A 19,200-nucleotide genomic window follows, 5' to 3' on the forward strand; every position below is an offset into this window, starting at 1 on the left:
TCGCCGCCAGAATCTCGACTCGATCGGACGCTTTGGATAATTACAGAAGTTTTTTTTTAAATTTAAGTTAAAAGTTGAATGGAATAAACAATATCAATAATTTAAAGCCAGTGTTACAACTTTATTGAAAAGAGGACACTGCATATATTCTTGATCAGCATCACCAGGAGAGTCGAACTAGCCATGACCCATTTTCATGTTAGTTATTTCAACGATTATGACAACTTTTAAAAGGGTCACCCACAACTGGACTTCCAGAGTCCATAACTTTATCAAACTTAATGCGATTTCACAGTGGCGTACCTCTAAAGACTTGTGGGTCGATTCTCTGAAAATCTGCATTCATTTTAACGTTGCTCAAAATTTTGACCGATTTTCATGTTAGTTATTTAAAACGATTATGACAACTTGTAAAAAGGTCACCCACAACTGGACATCCAGAGTTCATAACTTCACCAAACTCTACGACGATTTCAAAGTGGCATAATTTTAGAAAATATTAGAATGTTACTAAGCTGGCAAGTATTTCAGGTCAAAAGCTAATTAAAATTTCCAAAAAAATTTTGAAGATACCCCAACGAGTTGACCCAGTAATTTGCTTTCACTTGCTGCACAACAATGCAAAACAAAGGAAGCCCATGCAAAACGAAATTAAAGTCAGCATGAAAGACAAAAACCCACCTCGGGGTGTAGGAATATGTGCGGATATTTGAAAGGAAGCCAACTGAGTGCCCGCTTCGGTGCTTTTCTGGCTGGAACTAAGTAAACTTATTAAAGCCAGACAAAGGTTGTCAGGGGGGAGCATCAAACTTTTCATTTCGGAAAATGCAGGAGCGTAAAATTAAGTTCTTTGCAAGAATTGTTGGAATTATGTACAAGTCACCTGGCCGTCCCATCACCCGACCATCGTCCGTCATATGCTGGGGCTGAGTGGCTGAGATGGGTGTGATTATCACGTCGTTATCCGGGATCAGTGGCAACGGCGTTGCCATCGTGTCCTGTCCACCTCCTCGTCTTCATCATCTTGCTGGGACCCTTGTCCTTGTATTATATAATAACATTTTAATTCCCTTAATACACGCTACGCTGCCCGCAAAGCCAAACAAACTGAATGCCAGCCCAGGCGTTGTTGCTTTCGCCTGCTTTTTTTGGCTCTCAAGTTGGCCAGGAATTTTGCTGTTTTTTCGGTTAGTTCGTTTGTGCGTGCAAATCATTAATCATGAGCAGCGCATATTTATTGTTCTGCTTTCGATGACATTTTTTTGCTGGCCATGCATTTTGCACGTTCCATTTGCTGCCCGTTCTTCCTTTAATTAAAGCTTTAATGTTTAAAACGTTGGACATGAAATTGAGTAAATTGAGGTATTTAAAGTATTAAAGTAGTATAATTTAAGTTTAGTTAAATGCTTCTTATGTGATGAACCTGAACATTGTAAGAAAACTTATAATATATTAGTGAACTACTAATATCTTTGGTAATTGTCATTTGGAATATAGTTTGTTCAATGGTTAAATACGGAAATATGTTGCTTAGCTAGAATACATTTATAAGAAAATGTAAGCTTTAATTGACTGTTTTTTAGAACCTTCAATTTTAATCCCAGACTATTAGCATCAGTTCCCATACTAGCGAATATATGGGCTAATTGCAATCGGGCATCTTAGTTGTGCAAAGCCCTTCCAGCTGACAGCTCACAAAAGCACGTTTGGCAGTTAATTGAGTCATCAGCTTAGACAACAGCCGGGGTGGGCATATGAAAAAGATTGTGAATTGCCCAATCATGTGGAAGTGACTGCCAAGACCTTTAAAGTACACACGTCCCAGTGGCCAGGACAATAGCCAAAGGAACATAGAAATCTGGCCTGACGATCCCCCTCCCACACACACACACACACACACACACACACTCAGAAAATCGACAGTCTGTATAAAAATGTACTGGACCAGAGGAGGCAGGATACAGCTGCAGGATCATCATTGCAGGCATTTTATCGTTGTTTACCCTGGGCTCTGGTCCCATTCTCCATTCTCCATTCCCCAAGTCCTGACCATAGCCTTGATAAGTTTTTAGCAAACAAAGGCGGCTCGTTACAGCAACATGGGTCTTGGGAATTGGTTGGGTGAACCAAAACAAACCAAACTGAGCTGAGCTGCGATGTGCATTTAAAATTGCATACACAAAACACGAAAATTCCCACAGCCCTGCTGCCAGAGTCAAAACCACAAAATGTACTCAAACAACATGTCTCAATTTCGTAGTTAGACTTGCCCGATTCGAGGGTCGAGGAAAAGGGGCAAGTGGTCCTGGTCGAGTCACCCGAAATGGTAATTGAAAATGTTATGTAAAATTGGTGGGGGTGGTAGCGATATTGTGGTCCACAGAAACGGTAGGACATAATTGGCTTTGGTTTGGAACCGTTTAAAAGTTATAGAGTAGATTGTAGCAATCTTGTCTTGGGGCTATTTTGGGGAAATGCTTCGTTAAATTCTTAATTTGGGAATCTGTTTTGCTTAAAGGTCTTTCAAACGTTTTGGTTTTGAAGAGAAACACTTTTATGTAAGGTAATGAAAGTCTTTTTTCAATTAGGCCCTTAAATGTTTACTTGTATTAAAACTTCAACCATAAATTAATTTTCAATATTCTATTGCCCCTCCGAAGTGAAGCACTTACAACAGCTAGTCCATTGTCCATCAATTACTTAGCCTTATCTGCTGGGGCCATATGGTGTCATCCCAACTTGCGGCGGAGAAGAGAAAAAAATGTAATAACAACGGGATGGCGAAATTTTTACACACAATTTAGACACATTTCCGCACGTAGCCGAGCCCAAGCCTAAGCTCCATGTGCTTCATAACGTGGAGCTGGAAAACAAAAGCTAAAGCAATGCTAAGAGGAAAAACCGCCACTGCGGAAAACGTCAAAAAATGCGACGGAGAGGAAATAATGTTGGTGGGTTTCCAGCAAAAAAAATACATATAAAAAATACGAATAAAAAAGGCTCTTTTTTCATCGCTTTTGGACTAACTTGAAATTTAAGGAAACTTTCATCAAGTAGCCTTCATTCTAAAAATACTTCATGAAATTTCTGTTGGTAAATACATTTTATTAATTTAAGGATTAATACTAAAAGCAATCTTTTTTTAAAGAGTATTACAAATGCTGTATTATTTCATAGATGATGTGAGATGCGCCAACTTGAAACAATGCCACCGCTTGGCCCCTAAAAAATCTGTTAGCAATTGTGTCTATTAAGCTCGAGCAATAAACTTCATAAATTCCACAAATTAGAATGATTAAATTTCATGTCCGTGTAATTTCTAGCGAACAGACGTGCCCACTGCTTTGGGTAATCAAATTATTTACTGGCCGCTCAAATTAATGGAAAGTGATTTGGAAAAAGGCTAGGTCAAAACCTTTGATCTGCTGGCTAAACGCAAATACAACAGGCTGTCATCGGTGGGCTTAATCTTTCAATTGAATAATGCTTGTCAATCTATCTTGACAGGATACCCAGGTTTGAAACATTTGCCACTTTTACAAGCTTATACAGTAGATACTCATTATCAGCTATTCTTTTATTTAATATTGTAAAATGAATTTGATTTTCCTTTAACATCTTAAATATGTTTAATAAATTTAAATACATTTGGGTATTATTAAATTCTCTTTTTGGCATATTATTGTTTGGCATATTATGTGTACGTTTTGATATATATATTCACATCTTCCTGCCTTAAAAGCATTTGAATACAACCGATACTGTTTATCAAATATACCATACGGCAATTGTCGATTGTTCGGAAGCGACACAAATTGGTCATACGATGTCCGGCGATAATTATTGTCAATTTATTGAATGCTCATTATTGAAATATCACTCATACGCCACAGAGGCATGCTAATAAACCCATTGAAACGAACGTTCGATGTCCGCAGCGAACTTTTAGAGCCGCGACCACAACGCAGTTGCTGCATGTGCATGTGTGTGAGATATAAATATAGCTAAATACAGCTGCGGTCATTATAATAGGCGCTTCTTCATATGTTTCGTCTTAAATTGAATATATTTTAGAACATTTTATAAAGGGAAGAAAGATTGTCAAGGATTTTAAATAAATAAAAAAAGATTTTGTAAACATTTTTTTGTACATTTAAAATAGTTATTGCTATTCTCTTGACCGCAACATAAATATTGCTGTATCTGTAGTGAGTGTCAGGTCGTGTCTATGTTGCTGCGGACAGGACGACCGCGCAATCACGATGACGATGCCACCTATTTCCAATTACCGATGATGCTGAGCGAGCACCAAAGACACATCGACCCACCAACCCACCGACCCGACCATGATTGATTGCAACAAAACCAGATTTTGGTTACTGTCATTTAAGAGCCGACTAACTTTCGAGTTGGCCGACGCCCAAATCGAACCTTTATCGTGGCACTTGACTACGCCGTATGTTTAATGCAGGGGATAATTTTAATTGCGCCCTGGCTGCATTTTTAATTAAACGCAAAATTAAAAATTGATTGCTTTTTGACGCCATAACTTACATGGCGATAATGCCCTGATCCCCGAACCCAGTCAGTTGGTTTTTTCGTATCTGTGTGGCACACTTTCACAGAATTTAATATTATAAAATTTAAATTGAGAAGAGCCTTACAAAAAGGAATGCAAGTAAGTATATAAAATTTGCATTTGCGTGGCACATGCAATGTGCGGATAAAGTTTGGCTATTTCGGGCTAGTTGTGTACTTTTTTCGACTCCTGCCAGCCGGAAGTAAAAGGTTTTAAGCGGAAGTGCGCAGAGTTGCAACGACATATTGTGTTTTCGTATGTGTGTGTAATTATATGCCGGGGTCTGCTAAATGTTGCGGAGACATGCAAAGCGGCTTTTAGCTCGCTGCTAGTTTGTTTTTTGAACAAGGTTAAATGAGGTCTAGGAAAATATTTCTGTTCTTCAAAATTTGATAAACACCATTTGGGGCCATAAAGATTTCCCTGTGTACTCTAGTTATCAAATAAATACAAGTATTTTCCGCTTTGTATGCAAGTTTTTTATTTCAATACAAGATTGATTGAATTGCAGATTAAATTAACCATGCAAGAATGGTGATTTACATTACGGTTTTGTAGTCTCGCTGACTTGCATTTATTACTCCACATCGAATAATTATTAACATTTAAGTGCACCAACTCACCAATCAACCGATTTGGTATTTAATTAATGCAATTTTAATATGGCAAATTAATGAATTTTAATTCGACACACCAGCAGCCGCACGGCAGCATTTAGTGGGGGAAAATGAATGCGAGGACATTGTCAATATGCCAACTGAATGCACTTGATTAATTTGTAAGAATTCTTTAGGCTCGCTTATCAATATTAATGGCTTGACAATAACATTATTACAATTTGCATAAAAATATTTGCAAAAACTGGTAGCCACTTAATCAATTCCATTTCAATTTGTGCTGTCATTGTTGTGTTATTTACCTTAAATAGGTTCATTTTAATAATTTAATATTCATTTAAGTGTTCACACAATTATATTTCACTTATTTGATTTAATTTTTGTATTCCGGGTGCTTTCCCAAGAGTTTCGACATGTGATCGACGTAAGCTTTTTGAATAATGTCAATCATTGCTGGGAAACTCTTTCAAGGACTTGTGTTTAAAATTGTACATAATATTTTCTCTATTTTACATATGGATTTTTTTAAGCCCTTTGAACCATTATGCGAAGAGGAAAGTGAGGAAGAACACACGCCATTTAATGCTACTTTCCAGTATGATATCCTCAAAAAGTTTATGCCACATATGCGATTCCAACACATGATGGATGATAAAATGGTACCGCTGAGTAAAAAACTGGAGCTTGCCCTCGACAAAAACATCGGTCCCCATGCCCATGTGATACTTAACGATACGGTCTACAAGTGCCTAGTTCTGGTGCTCCGCATCTACTGCCGTCTCTTCACGAATAATCTCCAGTTCAACGATTTCGTCAAGTTTCCGCAGGATGCAATAACCAATGAGTCCTTTGAAATGGCCTACGCCTGGATGACCACAGATGGGATATATTGTCCCCGCAATGTGTTATTAGATCTCCTCCAGGCCGCCAAATTTCTGAAGTGCTCTCCTCTGGCCGAAAGCGTCTTCGATTGCCTGAACGACCACAAGTATTTCTCTGAGCTGGATGCATTCGCGTGCTTTTTGGATGCCCTAGCAAAGGACAATCTCCCCATTGCCGATATGATGTTAAAAAGAGTGGGCAAGGCCTTTCTGGTCCTAGTGGGCACCAAGGAATATCAGGACCTGGATGTCAGCTCCCTGTGCGATTTAATCAGTTCAAATGGCTTGAATGTTCAGTCCGAAATTGAGGTACGTTGTTAAGTGATAGATTTCTTTTTTTTAAGGGTTGCTACTTTCAATAAATTTAAGATACAAGTTTTACAAATTTCATATTTTAAGGTAAATGCAAACTATTATTTTTTAGGGAAGTTTAAATTTTATTTACGCCACTGGATGTGCCTAGCAATCTAATATAATATAAATATATTTAAAATATTATGATTGAATAAGTATAATTTGATAAAAATGCTTGCATTATTTTTATTATTTTTATTATTTTTATTTCGATTGTTTCACCTATTTTTATATGCATTATAGGTATTTTATTCAGCTCTGGTCTGGCTATTGTCCGACTATCGGAAGCGCAGAAAGTACATTGGCCGTGTCTTGAGCAATGTAAGGTTCGATATGATGCACCCAGCATTTCTAATTCAATGGGTGGACAATGTCGAAGATTTTCAAAGAGACCTTGCGGATGAGATTCGCTTCAGCCTTAATAATGCTATGATTACCCAGCAGGAAAATTTTGGAGAAATCTTAATGTCAAACTACTTTGAACATGGGGAACGCTCCTGGATCCGGGATCCCAAGTGTCCCTATGGGAAAGATCTCGATTCAGATGGTGGCTGCGAAGTTTCAACCGAAATGTTTCTCTACTATATGCAGTTTATTCGAAAATCACACAAATCCTTTCTGTCACGTGTGGTGAGAGTCGATTATCCTGTCATCGAGCATGCTGTTTACTACGAAGAAGATGATCCGATATGCGAACCCTCGGCGGCAATGCCTCACACAGACGATTCGGAAGGGGACTTTAATTTCACCTCCGAGCCATCTTTGTTTTCCCATGACGAAGATACTGATGAAGAAGATTTTGACTCATCTGATACTGATGATCTTGACGAAGATTTTGGTTCATCTGATACTGATGAGAGCCCTGATGATATTGATGTCCAAGATATTGATGTCCAAGATATTGCATACAGTATTTTGAGCGTTTCTGATGATACCGATAGTCAAGATATCGCATCCAGTATTTGGAGCACTTCTAATGATGAAGTCTTTACCGATATAGATTTTTTTTCCGATCCAGAAATCGAATCAGATTTAAAAACGTATTCCTTCACGGACTCCTCTACGGATTCTTTGACGGATTCCTCAATGGATTCCGATAAGGAATCTACTGCAGATACTGTTGTGGAGTCCACATCAAATCTCACAGTAGATTCCGTGACAGATCCCGCAATAGATTCCACACTAGATTCCGCTGGAGATTCTGCAGTAGATTCTGTTGGAGATTCCTCTGTAGATTCCGCTACAGATTCCACAGCAGATCTTAAAACCGAAAGCCTTAGTTCTAGCGTCACCGAAACGCATGATTCGTTGAAAAGTTTATAAATTAAATAAAAGCGAGTAAATAGCTAACATTTCCAATAAATTTATTTGGAGGAGATTGGGTTAAGGTTCGCACTTCTTGAAAGCGAAAATACAAATTTTCTGGGCCAACGGGGAAGCACTTAAATTGGGCGTAACAAAATGTCTGACACGCCAATTATTTTGCTTTTTATATGGGACAGACAGACATACACTCTGACTACTCCTGTTTGTTGCTGTAACTACTCCTCCGGATCCTGCCAGTCCTTCTGCTTTTACTGTTCTGCGTGTTAGTTTTTATATGTGGGTGTCTGTGGCTCTCAGGGTTGAGGGAAATTTTCTGCTGCTTGCTTTTTAAGTGGTTTTATTGTTCACTTGTTTGTACTGCTTGTTACAACTTCGTTACTTTATTTTCATTTGTATTTTCCTTTACATATTGGTTTAAAAGTCAGTGAGCCATGGCCAACAACGACGATGAGCTGCAATTTGCGATGCCAGATAGGTCAGCTTGCTGAGAAGTTGGTTAAGGTTTAGCTGAAGAAAACTAATGATTGGCAATGCTTAAAGGGTAAACGAAGTGAAAGTTAGTTACCTGTTTCTATTTGAAGAATTTTGTTTCATTAGATTTAATGCTTCCGTATCTCTTTTATTTCCGAATTACCAGTGGGTATATATAACCGAATGACTGGACCAAGTTGCAAATGATAATTATGCCCAAAAACTATACTCCTAGCATTTTTTGTTTGTATTAATATTACCCTGAAATCCCATCACACAACATGCAAATTATTTGAAAACTTTTTCGACAAAGTTTTATTTTTGTGTATGTTATAAACGACAGGTTTTTATGGCCATGATTTGCTAATTACATTTTGTTTATTTGGTAATTGGAGTGCAGCCATTATGTTCATTAGCAATGAGTGAAAAACTGGATGCCATGCAATTAAACAATAGAAATTTTGAATCTCTACGATATTTCCGGTTTCTAGCATTTTGGTCCATTTATTTTATGTAGTTAGTATCATGATTTATGGCTCTTATGCTGTCACATCGAATTCCCTAATAAAACTAATTGATATATTGCTGAAGAATACTTGGTGGGCCATAATTTCCGTTATGACAATTGCTAAGATATTGATAATCATCTAATTCCGGCTGCGAAAATGTCTCGATTACTGATTTATTTAATTTTGGAGATTAATTGTACATTGATATATGTTATATATATAATGTTATGATGCTTCAAAATACTTCGTTTTTGCGTCTTACTTTTGACTACTTTTTATAATATACGCATATATTTTTATAATATATTTATATATACGCAGCATAAACATACTCAATTCATTAAGAACCTTACACCTACATTATGAGAAATTTATACAGCAGCTGAGCCATTCAAAGGCACAAAAACTCTGCGACAAAAAAAGCTTTTCACTTGGGTTCATTCAGCACTTCTTGTCGCTTTTCTTTGCGTTGCTTTTCTTCTACTTCACTGGGTAAATGCGCTTTTCCTGCTCACATGTTGCTCTCAACTAGTTTGCTGTTAGTTTACTGCTGACATTTCATTAAGTTCACTCCTGTTTGCCATTTGATTTCAATCAGGAAATGGAAGAGATTAAGGATTTGTCTAGGAGCCAATGACCCACATACTCGTGGATGCAAAATTTGTGCCACTTTGTCGGACTTACTAATTAGACATTATTGCTGCGAATGTCCGGAAACAAATTAGCACTTTGGTATTTTGAATTAAAAGCTATGGCGACAGACAGCAAGGCAGTTAGTCACTGAATTCAATGGGATGGTATTGGATCCGTACTTTCGGTTGTCAGGGAACGTTCGATGGCACCCGGGAGGCGTTTTCGGCACTAAAAGGAGAAATTGTCGGGCATTCGATGGGCGCCTGCGGTTCAAAAAAGGCCCAAAGCATCGAGCCTTTTTGCCAGCCAACAATGGGTTGGCAAATGGTAGTACCGATAAATAGGAAATTTGCACTGAATTTGCACGCACGGCTTAATTGTTGGCCATGTTGTTAGGCACCCGACGGCAGATTAAATCGGCCGTAACGCCAAAATACAAGCGGACTGGGGGAAATGCAGTGAAAATGTGACAAGGTCCGCTGCAAAATGATCCCGTGCTCAACGCACTTTACTCCGACCCAGCCAATTGAGCCCTGACCGCTGGCAATTCACAATTTGCAAGTGCAGTTTGGCGTAAATTTTCCAATTTGAACATTTCATTTGCTAAATTTGATGGCATAACATTTTGCTATTGTTTTCAAACGACATCCACTTACCTGCAATTCATTAACGTACTTTAATATCAGCCAAATTTTAATTTGACAATAGGAATTCTCAGTAGCAATTAAAATATGGACAATATCAAATGCAATTTTTGTTAGTATTTAGTAAACAGTTGGAAATATTTTAATTAAGAACCTACTTTGCTTGTTTTGTACTGGATATACAATAAATGTGGTTTAAAAATCTAGAAATATTTTATCGGATTTTTTTATTGCGTTCATTATTTTTAATTTATTTCATTAATATTTTTTAATTTTTTAAAATTTAAATCCAATTCCCTTTAAGTACAAATATAAATGAGTATATACCAATTAAACAATAATTACTGATAGGAAACTTAAAAAAAAAAAAACGCAGCAGTTTTTCAAAACAGAAACGAGTTTTGAAGTAGAATACCCGTTTGGCTACCATTTAATGAATTGTGTCATTAACCCCTGAGTTCAATAAACTCAAAAACTTAGATTTCCGGTTTCTCGTTGAGCCCTTTACAATGCAAATGCGGAAACACCGACAAAAGCTGGCTGGATGATTAAAGAATAATTCATATGCCAGTCCAAAGTTGTGGAACATTTCCGTTGTAGTAAAAAATTCCGCCCCCCCTCTCCACATAATGAACGCATACATATTCATAACGCACACAGACAGACACCTTTCGGCTGCGTGTGTGACCCACAGGTGTGTGCGTGTGTGTTCGTGCGAAAATATTGCGACAAGCCTGTCTTCCTGCATGCGACATAAATCTTGGGCAAATAAATAAAATCCAAAAAAACCCAGAGCAAAATGAAAGATAGAGCGAAGACAGTAAAAGCAAATGAAAACGCACGCGCAGCAGTAAATTTTCAGGGGGAACAAAGAGGGCAAAACGAAGAGGAAATAAAAGGGGGGGGGGCTAAAGGTGATGGGGCAGGTGGGACATCATGAACACCTAGACGTGCCGACAATTTTTGCATTTAAATGCGAGCAATTTGCCGGCGCCAACTGAAAGAAGAAGCAAATGAACGTCAACGCAAGCGAAAAAAAAAAACTGTTGCCTACTTTCTGGGGCCATCGAGAAGAAAATGGCGTTAAACGGATGTGAATCATGTGCGGAACTCCCCGACACGAACAAAAAAATGACAAAAAAAATACACGAATGGGCCAAGGAAAAGTAAAACAGTCGAGTGGCGGAAGCACAAAATGAAAATGATAATAACAATGCGGTGGCAGACGTCTTCAATTATTGAAAATGGTGCGATTTGCATGGTAAGCGTTTCATTTGACAGCGGAAGTTCATTAGCAACATCTGGCGATGGGGATCCTGCTCTCAGTGCAAGTGTGTATGTGTGTGTGTGTAAATTGCATTTTCCGAGTATCTGCCACACTTAATTAGAAACCGCAAGAGAAAAAGAAGCGAAACGAGTGCAAATTTGATTGGGCTTGTGGTCTGTTTGCAACGTTTCCAAGGGCATGATGGCCCCTTCAATTTATAAAGATGTACAAATTCTAAGATGGAGCTAAAACTATAATTTTAACAATGCTTCCAAGAAATATGAGAACTTAAAATATACTATATATCTTAAAATAAGTATAATGAAATTTTCACTCCCAACTTCAATAACCATAAACCATTAAAATATATAATTCTAAAAAGTAGAAGTCTATAATCTTTAAACAATTTTTGTTATTAACTTAATTAGCAATAAATAAATGCCATAACTATAAAAAGTAGCAGCCTTCAAAACTATTGAACCTCTTCTTCAAGATTAAGATTAAAAAGTGCTGTTACCACCACAATGAGCATCTCTTAAGTCCAAACTGTAACCATTCTGCTTGATTTGCGAACCGATAAAGGATTCAGTGCTATTTCATTCAACATTAATTACACCCGCGGTTTTTTCCAGAGTGGATTGGTCAATGGATTTTCACATGCTCGTTTCCGATTTACTCCCTTCGCCTCCATCCCAAGTCGAAGTTGATTTTATATTTCACTCGGTCGGCGAACAGTTAAATCACCGCCAAGGCCACTTCGATGCGAAACCGACTGCTGATGCGAATGTGGCCGTGGCAGGCGTTCATCATCCGCGTCATTATCGGGTCTTCCACATTTGGCAAGCCGCCCAAAGATCGAGGGCCAAATAAAAAAAAAGAAATGTGAGCCACGTGAAAAATTCCCTCTTCTGCCAAATGCAGCGGTTGCTTTTGCCTCAATTGAATAATTCGTATGATAAACGAGTGTGTTTGCCGGTGCGAGTTGTGTGCATTTTATATGCCCTCAGTCATTTCGATTTCACTTTTTGCTCTACACATTTCAATGGCTTATCCTAGCACCACTGAGCTGGTTTCAATGCCTCTAACAAAATATTTTCCTGCGCATAATTTCTCATTTCGTTTATTTTTGGGCTTGTGTTTTTGTTTTTTGTAAACGCTGCCGGTTGTTTGTGACACCTTAACTATATTGTTTGCTCCATAAATGTTAGTTTTTCGTAATGGGCAAACGAAAAATTTCAATTCGCACTGGGTAGATAAGTGTGATTAAGTGAATTTGTGTGTTATGAAAAAAGAATTGAGCAATGGAGAAACATAATTTTTAAATTGGCTGTGATTATTATTCATATTTTGAAAAATTATTTTCCTTAAAGGGCACAATTAATAAGTTAACAAATGACTTTAACAAATAATATGTTTCTATGACTGCTACTTTAATTTTTAAACACTATACCATACTAAAAGAAAATAATTAAGCTTAGATAAAACCAATAAACCATTGATTCCAATTTAACAAAACCCCTATTCCGAATTCTCTTTTGTAAGAACAATGAAATTTTATTGATTACCTCCTCAATTTAATAACAGTACTCGCTTTCATAATTAGGTATTCTGCCCACCAATTCAAAGGATCATGTCGCAATTTGGTTTCATCTCCATTAAGTTCTGGCCAAAGAACCATCCATAATCCGAGGCAGGTAAGAGCCGCACATAAAAGGAATAAAATCGATAGAGCAGCAGCTGGTCAATGGCCAAGAACCACAAAAAGTTCAGCCTCCATTCATTTGCGAAACAATTGCAGAGGAAAGCACTTCAGTATTAAGCACCGAAAACAGAACATCGAGCACTGAGGTTTTTCCCAGCAACAACGGCCAGGGAATTGCTAAAGCGGATTAAGGTAAAATGCTTGGCAAAAGGTGCTTAAAACTCTATTCAGAATCGAACTCCCGGCCGATAAACTCCAAAAAGCATAACGCCGAAAGGCTACCAACGAATGGAGATTACTTATCCATTTGAATAATTAACCGGCAGGAAAAATTAGCTCTGGCCAGGCGCAGAAACTTCAAAATAGCAAGTGCCGTCTGTCTTGAAAAAGTTTTGGTTTGTAGCATATTGAGAGAGTGCCTTGAAAGTTTTCTTTTCTGGCAATTTCAATATTTATTCCACCAGTCGTGATGTCCTTCATCTCGGCACGGAATGGGCGAAAACTTTTGCCAACTATTAGCCAAAGCTCCAACAAATGGCCAACTTGTAGCTGCCCTGCGGCAGTCAGCCCCTCTACCACTTTTACCCGTCGTTTTGGAAAGCCTCAACCTGGTAAAGAATTACGATGCATTGCGAAATTTATGATCCATTGAGCAGGCTGCCAGCGGAAGCGGAAATCTCCTGGCGAAAGCCAGGGCACAAGTTCCCTGTGCGTGTAAACATATTGGCTGCCTCCGAGGATATTTACGGTGCCTCTTCGCCGTGTGTCATTGATGTACGGGCGGTGCTGTATGCAAAGGTCCCTGCAAAATGGCAGTAGCGTGCCGAATGTGTCGTGTGGCAAAGCATGAAAAATAGCAAATTAACTGAAATTAATGGCGGAACATGCGGAAATTTATTAAAATTGATACGGTTAAGCCGAAGTGGCAACTTTCTAACTTCATTTAAAGGATTTATGCCCAGCCCGTACAACCTGGCTGATTTCGGATGTGACCGGGCCTGTCCAAATACCCAGTAAGCCCTATACAAATATCAATCAAAAGTCAAATCGATAGGTCTTAGCCAAGGACTAAGGGTGTATTCGCCGTTTCTTGTTGATTGACCAGGCCGTAAATCATTTGGCTTAAGTTATCAATATGGGTCTTAGGTTGCTTTCTCTTCCCCTTTCTTGGTTCCATCAATTTTTTTCCCCAACCGTTGAAGTTTTCGTTTCAACGTATTTTATTTATTTATGGTTTCAATTTGCTTGTAAGTAATTAAGCCGAGTTTGTCTGGATTAGTGGCGGACTCTGAAATTGCCCGAGAAGCCTGTCAAAACATTGAGCAGACAGCTTAGTTCTCAGCTTGATGCCAGTAGCAGATCGATAAGGAAGTCGAGTACTAAAAATATTATATGTAAGTTGTGAAATTCCCGGTTTGGTTTGCTTTTTTGTCAGCCCAAAAATTAAATTAAAAGAAAGTAAGAAGTTCAAATTGCTTAATCATCTTTAAGCACCTAAATAAATGTGTAGTTGGATTTTTAAAAAAAGATTATACAAAATTTGTCAGTCATTCTTTAAATTTTTCTATAAAAATATAGCACCTCCCTTTTGGGGATTCCCCACACCAAATGCCAACTGAAAATCCACTTTGCTAAGCCAGTTCTGGCTGTCGCTTCATTTAGCCACTTTCCACGGGGCTTTCGCTGCAAATTCGTTGGTCTACCTTTATGTTTTCGGCTCACTTTTTGTTTTGGCCAGCCAGGTCGGGTCACTAATGATGACAAATGTACAAAAACAAAAAGCCAGTGGGGCGTGGGGCCGAGTTCAAAGGTCAGACAGTGTCGCATATGCTCCGACAGTGTCCAGATGGCCGAGCCGCTCATTTCGTCTGCATGCAAATGACTTTATTTGAATTTTAAATGTGTAAATTGTGTGCCTGTCCGCCACCGAAAAAAATACTCATCGCCCCCACCCTGTTTACGACCTGACCCCGGCCGTTTGTCACTGATAACGGCCAAGAAAAAGGCTGGGCAAATGAAATTGCAGCAGCATCAACGGCACGAAATTCAGTAATGGAACAATGGCGCTATGACAACAATGGCCAACGCCTCCTGGGCCCCGCCCCTTCTTCGACCATTTGCAAAGGAAGTTGAGATGGCGGAGGAGCTGAAATAATCATTTCCGTTTTCCGGCCCACGTTCAAGTCTTTTATCTCTTTCAAATTTTCGTTATTGTTATGCGTTTCAAAAAGGTTGCCTTGATACGGCCAACAAAAAAAATGGTGGTAACCCCTCAAAAAGGAAACCAGAAAAAATGAGACGAATTGTTGACTCACCTGGTAATTTCCGGCATCGGAATTATCTTGTACCCCATGCGTATACTTAATGTATGTAATTTGCCCGACTCGCACCTATGTTGTGTATTTTACCACTGCTTTGCTTTTCGTTCTCGCTGCTTTTGACAGATTTTTAATTAATTTGAAATACGAAGCGGATGAATTTAGCGGGAAACTTCAACTAGTCGCGAAAGGGCATTTTGGCTAATCGATTTCGCCCCACATAGCCAAGTTCATTAACACGACACACCACACGAAAGTTTCTAACACGCATCAAAGGAAAAGGCGGAGCTTTATTAGTACTGAAGTCGAAAAGTGGATACCGCTAAATGGGATTATAATTTAACCAAGAAATATACAATCAAGAAGTGGTTTAAAAACTACAATTGACCATCAATAACTATACTTTAAAAAATTTTAAAAATAATTAATCCAAGCCTCAAAAAGCTAACTTCTCCCAAGCTTAAAATACCTGCTGCTATCCTACAAATCCTAATTTGGCAAACTAACCCAATAAAAGGATGAAGGACGCATAAATTTAGTTACACGTTTTGCTTCGCTTTCGTTTTGGCTGATTTTTTATGGCATTTCAATTAAGTTGCATAAATTAAAAGTTAGCTCAGGCTGATGGAAATTTGAGGGCGCGGTCTATAAATCACAACAGCGGCTAATTTGATTAGCCAAGTTGGCGCATCCATTTTTGGCTTTCACTTGGGGTTCCTCTATCAGGTTAATGGGGTCGCAGGTGCGAACGAAAAGTTTCTTTGCGAATATAGTATTGGAGTCATTTACATAGGGCGTTAATTTACGACCGTCTGCGCTGCGAAAGAGAGTCAATCAGTTTGGCACGGAAAATTAGCATTTCCTTTTGATTTCTCTTGGCCAAACTTAATACACTTAATTATTTTTGATTTTCTTGTGTTGATGTTGGAAACTTTAACGAATCTTACGTTCATAACTTCTTAGTGAATGCTGCAAAAAGAAAGCGAAAAGAAATGTTATATTATCGCCTCTCACGCAATGAAAATGGCAAAGTTTTAGGTAAAATGAAAAGGAAACAGGCTGGGGGAGAAAAAAGCGAAACAAGAAAATTGCTGCCAACTGACGTGAACTTGACAAGATGCCAGAAACAGCGAGAAAATTCCTGTGGTTCGTCCGGCCGGGGTGTGGTGGAGATTGTCTCTTGGATGTTTGGGCGTTGTACAAAAAAGGTGTGGCAACTGTTGCGGCTTCCGTCGGTGGGAGAGGGATACTTTTTGCTTAGATAAACTGTCATGATTTAAATAGTAGAAAAACTTTGCATTCACTCTCCGGCATAGGAACAAAATGCAAAAACTCAGCACGAGAGTTGAGCAGATAGCCGAAGAGTGAGTGTGTGTAGCTGTGACACTTTTCAACATGGCAACTGTCATCTTGCGTTTGTCATGTCCTCCTGCATTGTGGCATTGAGTCCTGCCCCGCCCTCAAAAGAACAACCCCTCTCCCCCTATTCCACCCTTAGTTGTTGATTGAATAAACAGTCAACCCCAAAGTGTGCGTGCTTGTGTCCCCCCAACTCTTTGCACAGTGTAAACTTTTCTGACATGGGTGTGTGCCTGTACCATGCATGGCAAAGTATAAAAATAATATTTACATGCTGACGAAAATAGTCAAAAAGGCTTTCTGCTAGTCACACACACTTTTATTTTGGAACAGGTCAAGGGGCTGCCAAAATGCAGAATATGAATAATATTCAACATGGTTTTATTTTGAACGTAGTGCAAGCTCAATTGATTTTATGTTATTTGAAAACAGACAGAATAATTATTCAAAACTGTTAATTATAGTCATAGTAAAATAAATTTAAAGCCCGCAGCCATTATTTAGCTATGAATTAAAGCAGTGCCACAATAATTAAAAATAAAATATGTACGACAGGCAATAACTATTTTGAGGGAAATACACTAATTTGTTAGGCCCCATTGCTTTTAGTTTATTTCAAATTAAATGGAATGTAAAAATGAAAACAGCTAATTTTGGCTTATGTAATTCCAAACTACATTTAATTAGTTGCTTTGTACGCCTCTCTGAAATTTAGAAAAATTCCTATTAAAGCTTCTACTGTAACAAAATGATTGTGTCATAAAATAAAATTTGTAAGTAAAACTTATTTTATTTAAATGTTTAAGTGCAGCAGTAGAAAAGTTTGGAAATTATTTAAATTTATATTTATATTATATTTCTAATAATTGTGAACTTATAAGTTGGCCCAAATTATATAGTTATTGGTCCTAGCAGGCCACTCTAAAAAAATCGGGTAGTTAATTTTAAAGCTCGCAATGTAATTAAACATTATATATGGCAATGCGAAATTGTTGTAAATAAAACAAATGGCAAATTTATAAAACTGTCAGCGTCTAAAGAGAGAAAAAGAGAAAAAGAGACGGGCAAACAAAGCACACACTCATGCAGACACGTCACCATTGGACAGTTAAGGATATGTGGGATAAACAGGACAACAAGGCAGTCGCATGTGGGGCATCATGATGAGGGGGCAATGGGGGAGACGGATGTGACAGGACGTGGTAGTGCCGTCCTCATTTAAAATTAATTATACGCCGAGTGTTGCCGTAGCTCTGCATCATTCACTTAATCGCTCGTTTACTGACGCATTGCGGCGAGTGAGACGGAGAATGCCACCGAGAAAGAGAGAGAAAGATGGATTTTTTACTATCTAATTAATGTGCTCCGGTTCTTCATTTACCATACTTTATGGTCTCCGTTTTACAATTGAAATATGATATGCCTCATTTATCATTGTTAAAACATTGAATTTAAATTAGAAACATTTGATATAAAGAAGTATTTTAATGCTTTAAATAAAATCATTATCTGATTGTAAAATTATTTGAATATAAATCTTATTTTGGGTCTGGGCTCAAAAATATGACCTTACCACTAAAAAACGAACTGTGTTAGGACTATTTATCAAACTTATTAACACATACTTCATGAGGGATGTAAATCACTTTCATATTGCAATAAATATTTGCTCTTATCTTTAATCAGATAAATTCGCCTTAAAAAGGCCAGGAAAGTGAAAAAATAAAATAAAATTATTAGAGCAACAGAATATTAAATAAAACTGTAAGATTGATTTATAAAAATCGAATTTTTAAATCATTCAAGCATTTAATTGCCTTTTTTTTATGAATGCTTTGAGCGATTCTGGATTTGAATTTCTTTTAATGGCCAACCAGAAATCCCAAACTTCATTCTTTCGCGCACAAAACCAGATATCGAATATGTTATTTGCACATTTTTTGTTCGCTTGTTCGTTTGTTCGGATTCATTGAGCATTTTGGTTTTCGCCGCTGTGAGCTGAGCCCGCAAGGAAATTGAAAGCGTATCGAAAATCCAACCACGCGGCCAATGCGGCAGACGTTGCAAACAAAAGTTTTCGCTTTATGGGTGTGTGTGTGTGTCGGAGGACATGAGTGTGTTTGTGAGTGCGTGTTTGTGTGTGTGTGCGAGGGGCCATAAAACAGAAATTAGTTGCAATTGGAGTTTGCGCTTTGCTTTTGCGTTTTGGTTTTGTTGCGGTTGGATTGGTTTGACCATCGTCATGTAGCATCAAACTGTCCCACTTCCCGTTGTCCTTTCCCTCCAGCGTCCTTCGTTGTGCGTTGTTCCTCCTCTCCCCGCCCACCACTTTCCCCCGCTTCCTGCAGCAGCTTTCGTTTCCGGTTTGGCTTGGCCAAAGGGCAAACTATCCGAAATATCACATACTAATTTACAGACTTTTTCGCCAACTGAAATTTGTTTGTTTTATTCTTCCTTTTATATTGCGGCAACATCAACAAAAATAGAAGGGAAAACAAAAAAACCAGAAATATTGAACATAGATTTTTGTGGGTTTCAAA

The 19,200-nt window shown here is 38.2% G+C and overlaps 1 protein-coding gene across 1 annotated transcript; it reads left to right on the plus strand.

Annotated features, from left to right (window-relative positions):
* Positions 1 to 5,637: 5,637 nt before the first annotated feature.
* On the plus strand, positions 5,638 to 7,781 carry LOC108043157. The gene is made up of 2 exons (XM_017121722.2): positions 5,638 to 6,386; positions 6,675 to 7,781. The coding sequence occupies exons 1-2, from the start codon at positions 5,712 to 5,714 to the stop codon at positions 7,752 to 7,754; spliced, it is 1,755 nt and encodes a 584-aa protein (XP_016977211.2). The 5' UTR covers positions 5,638 to 5,711; the 3' UTR covers positions 7,755 to 7,781.
* The last annotated feature ends 11,419 nt before the right edge of the window (positions 7,782 to 19,200 follow it).

The sequence above is a fragment of the Drosophila rhopaloa genome, unplaced genomic scaffold (assembly GCF_018152115.1).
Source record: "Drosophila rhopaloa isolate 14029-0021.01 unplaced genomic scaffold, ASM1815211v1 contig_163, whole genome shotgun sequence".
NCBI classification, from domain to species: domain Eukaryota; kingdom Metazoa; phylum Arthropoda; class Insecta; order Diptera; family Drosophilidae; genus Drosophila; species Drosophila rhopaloa.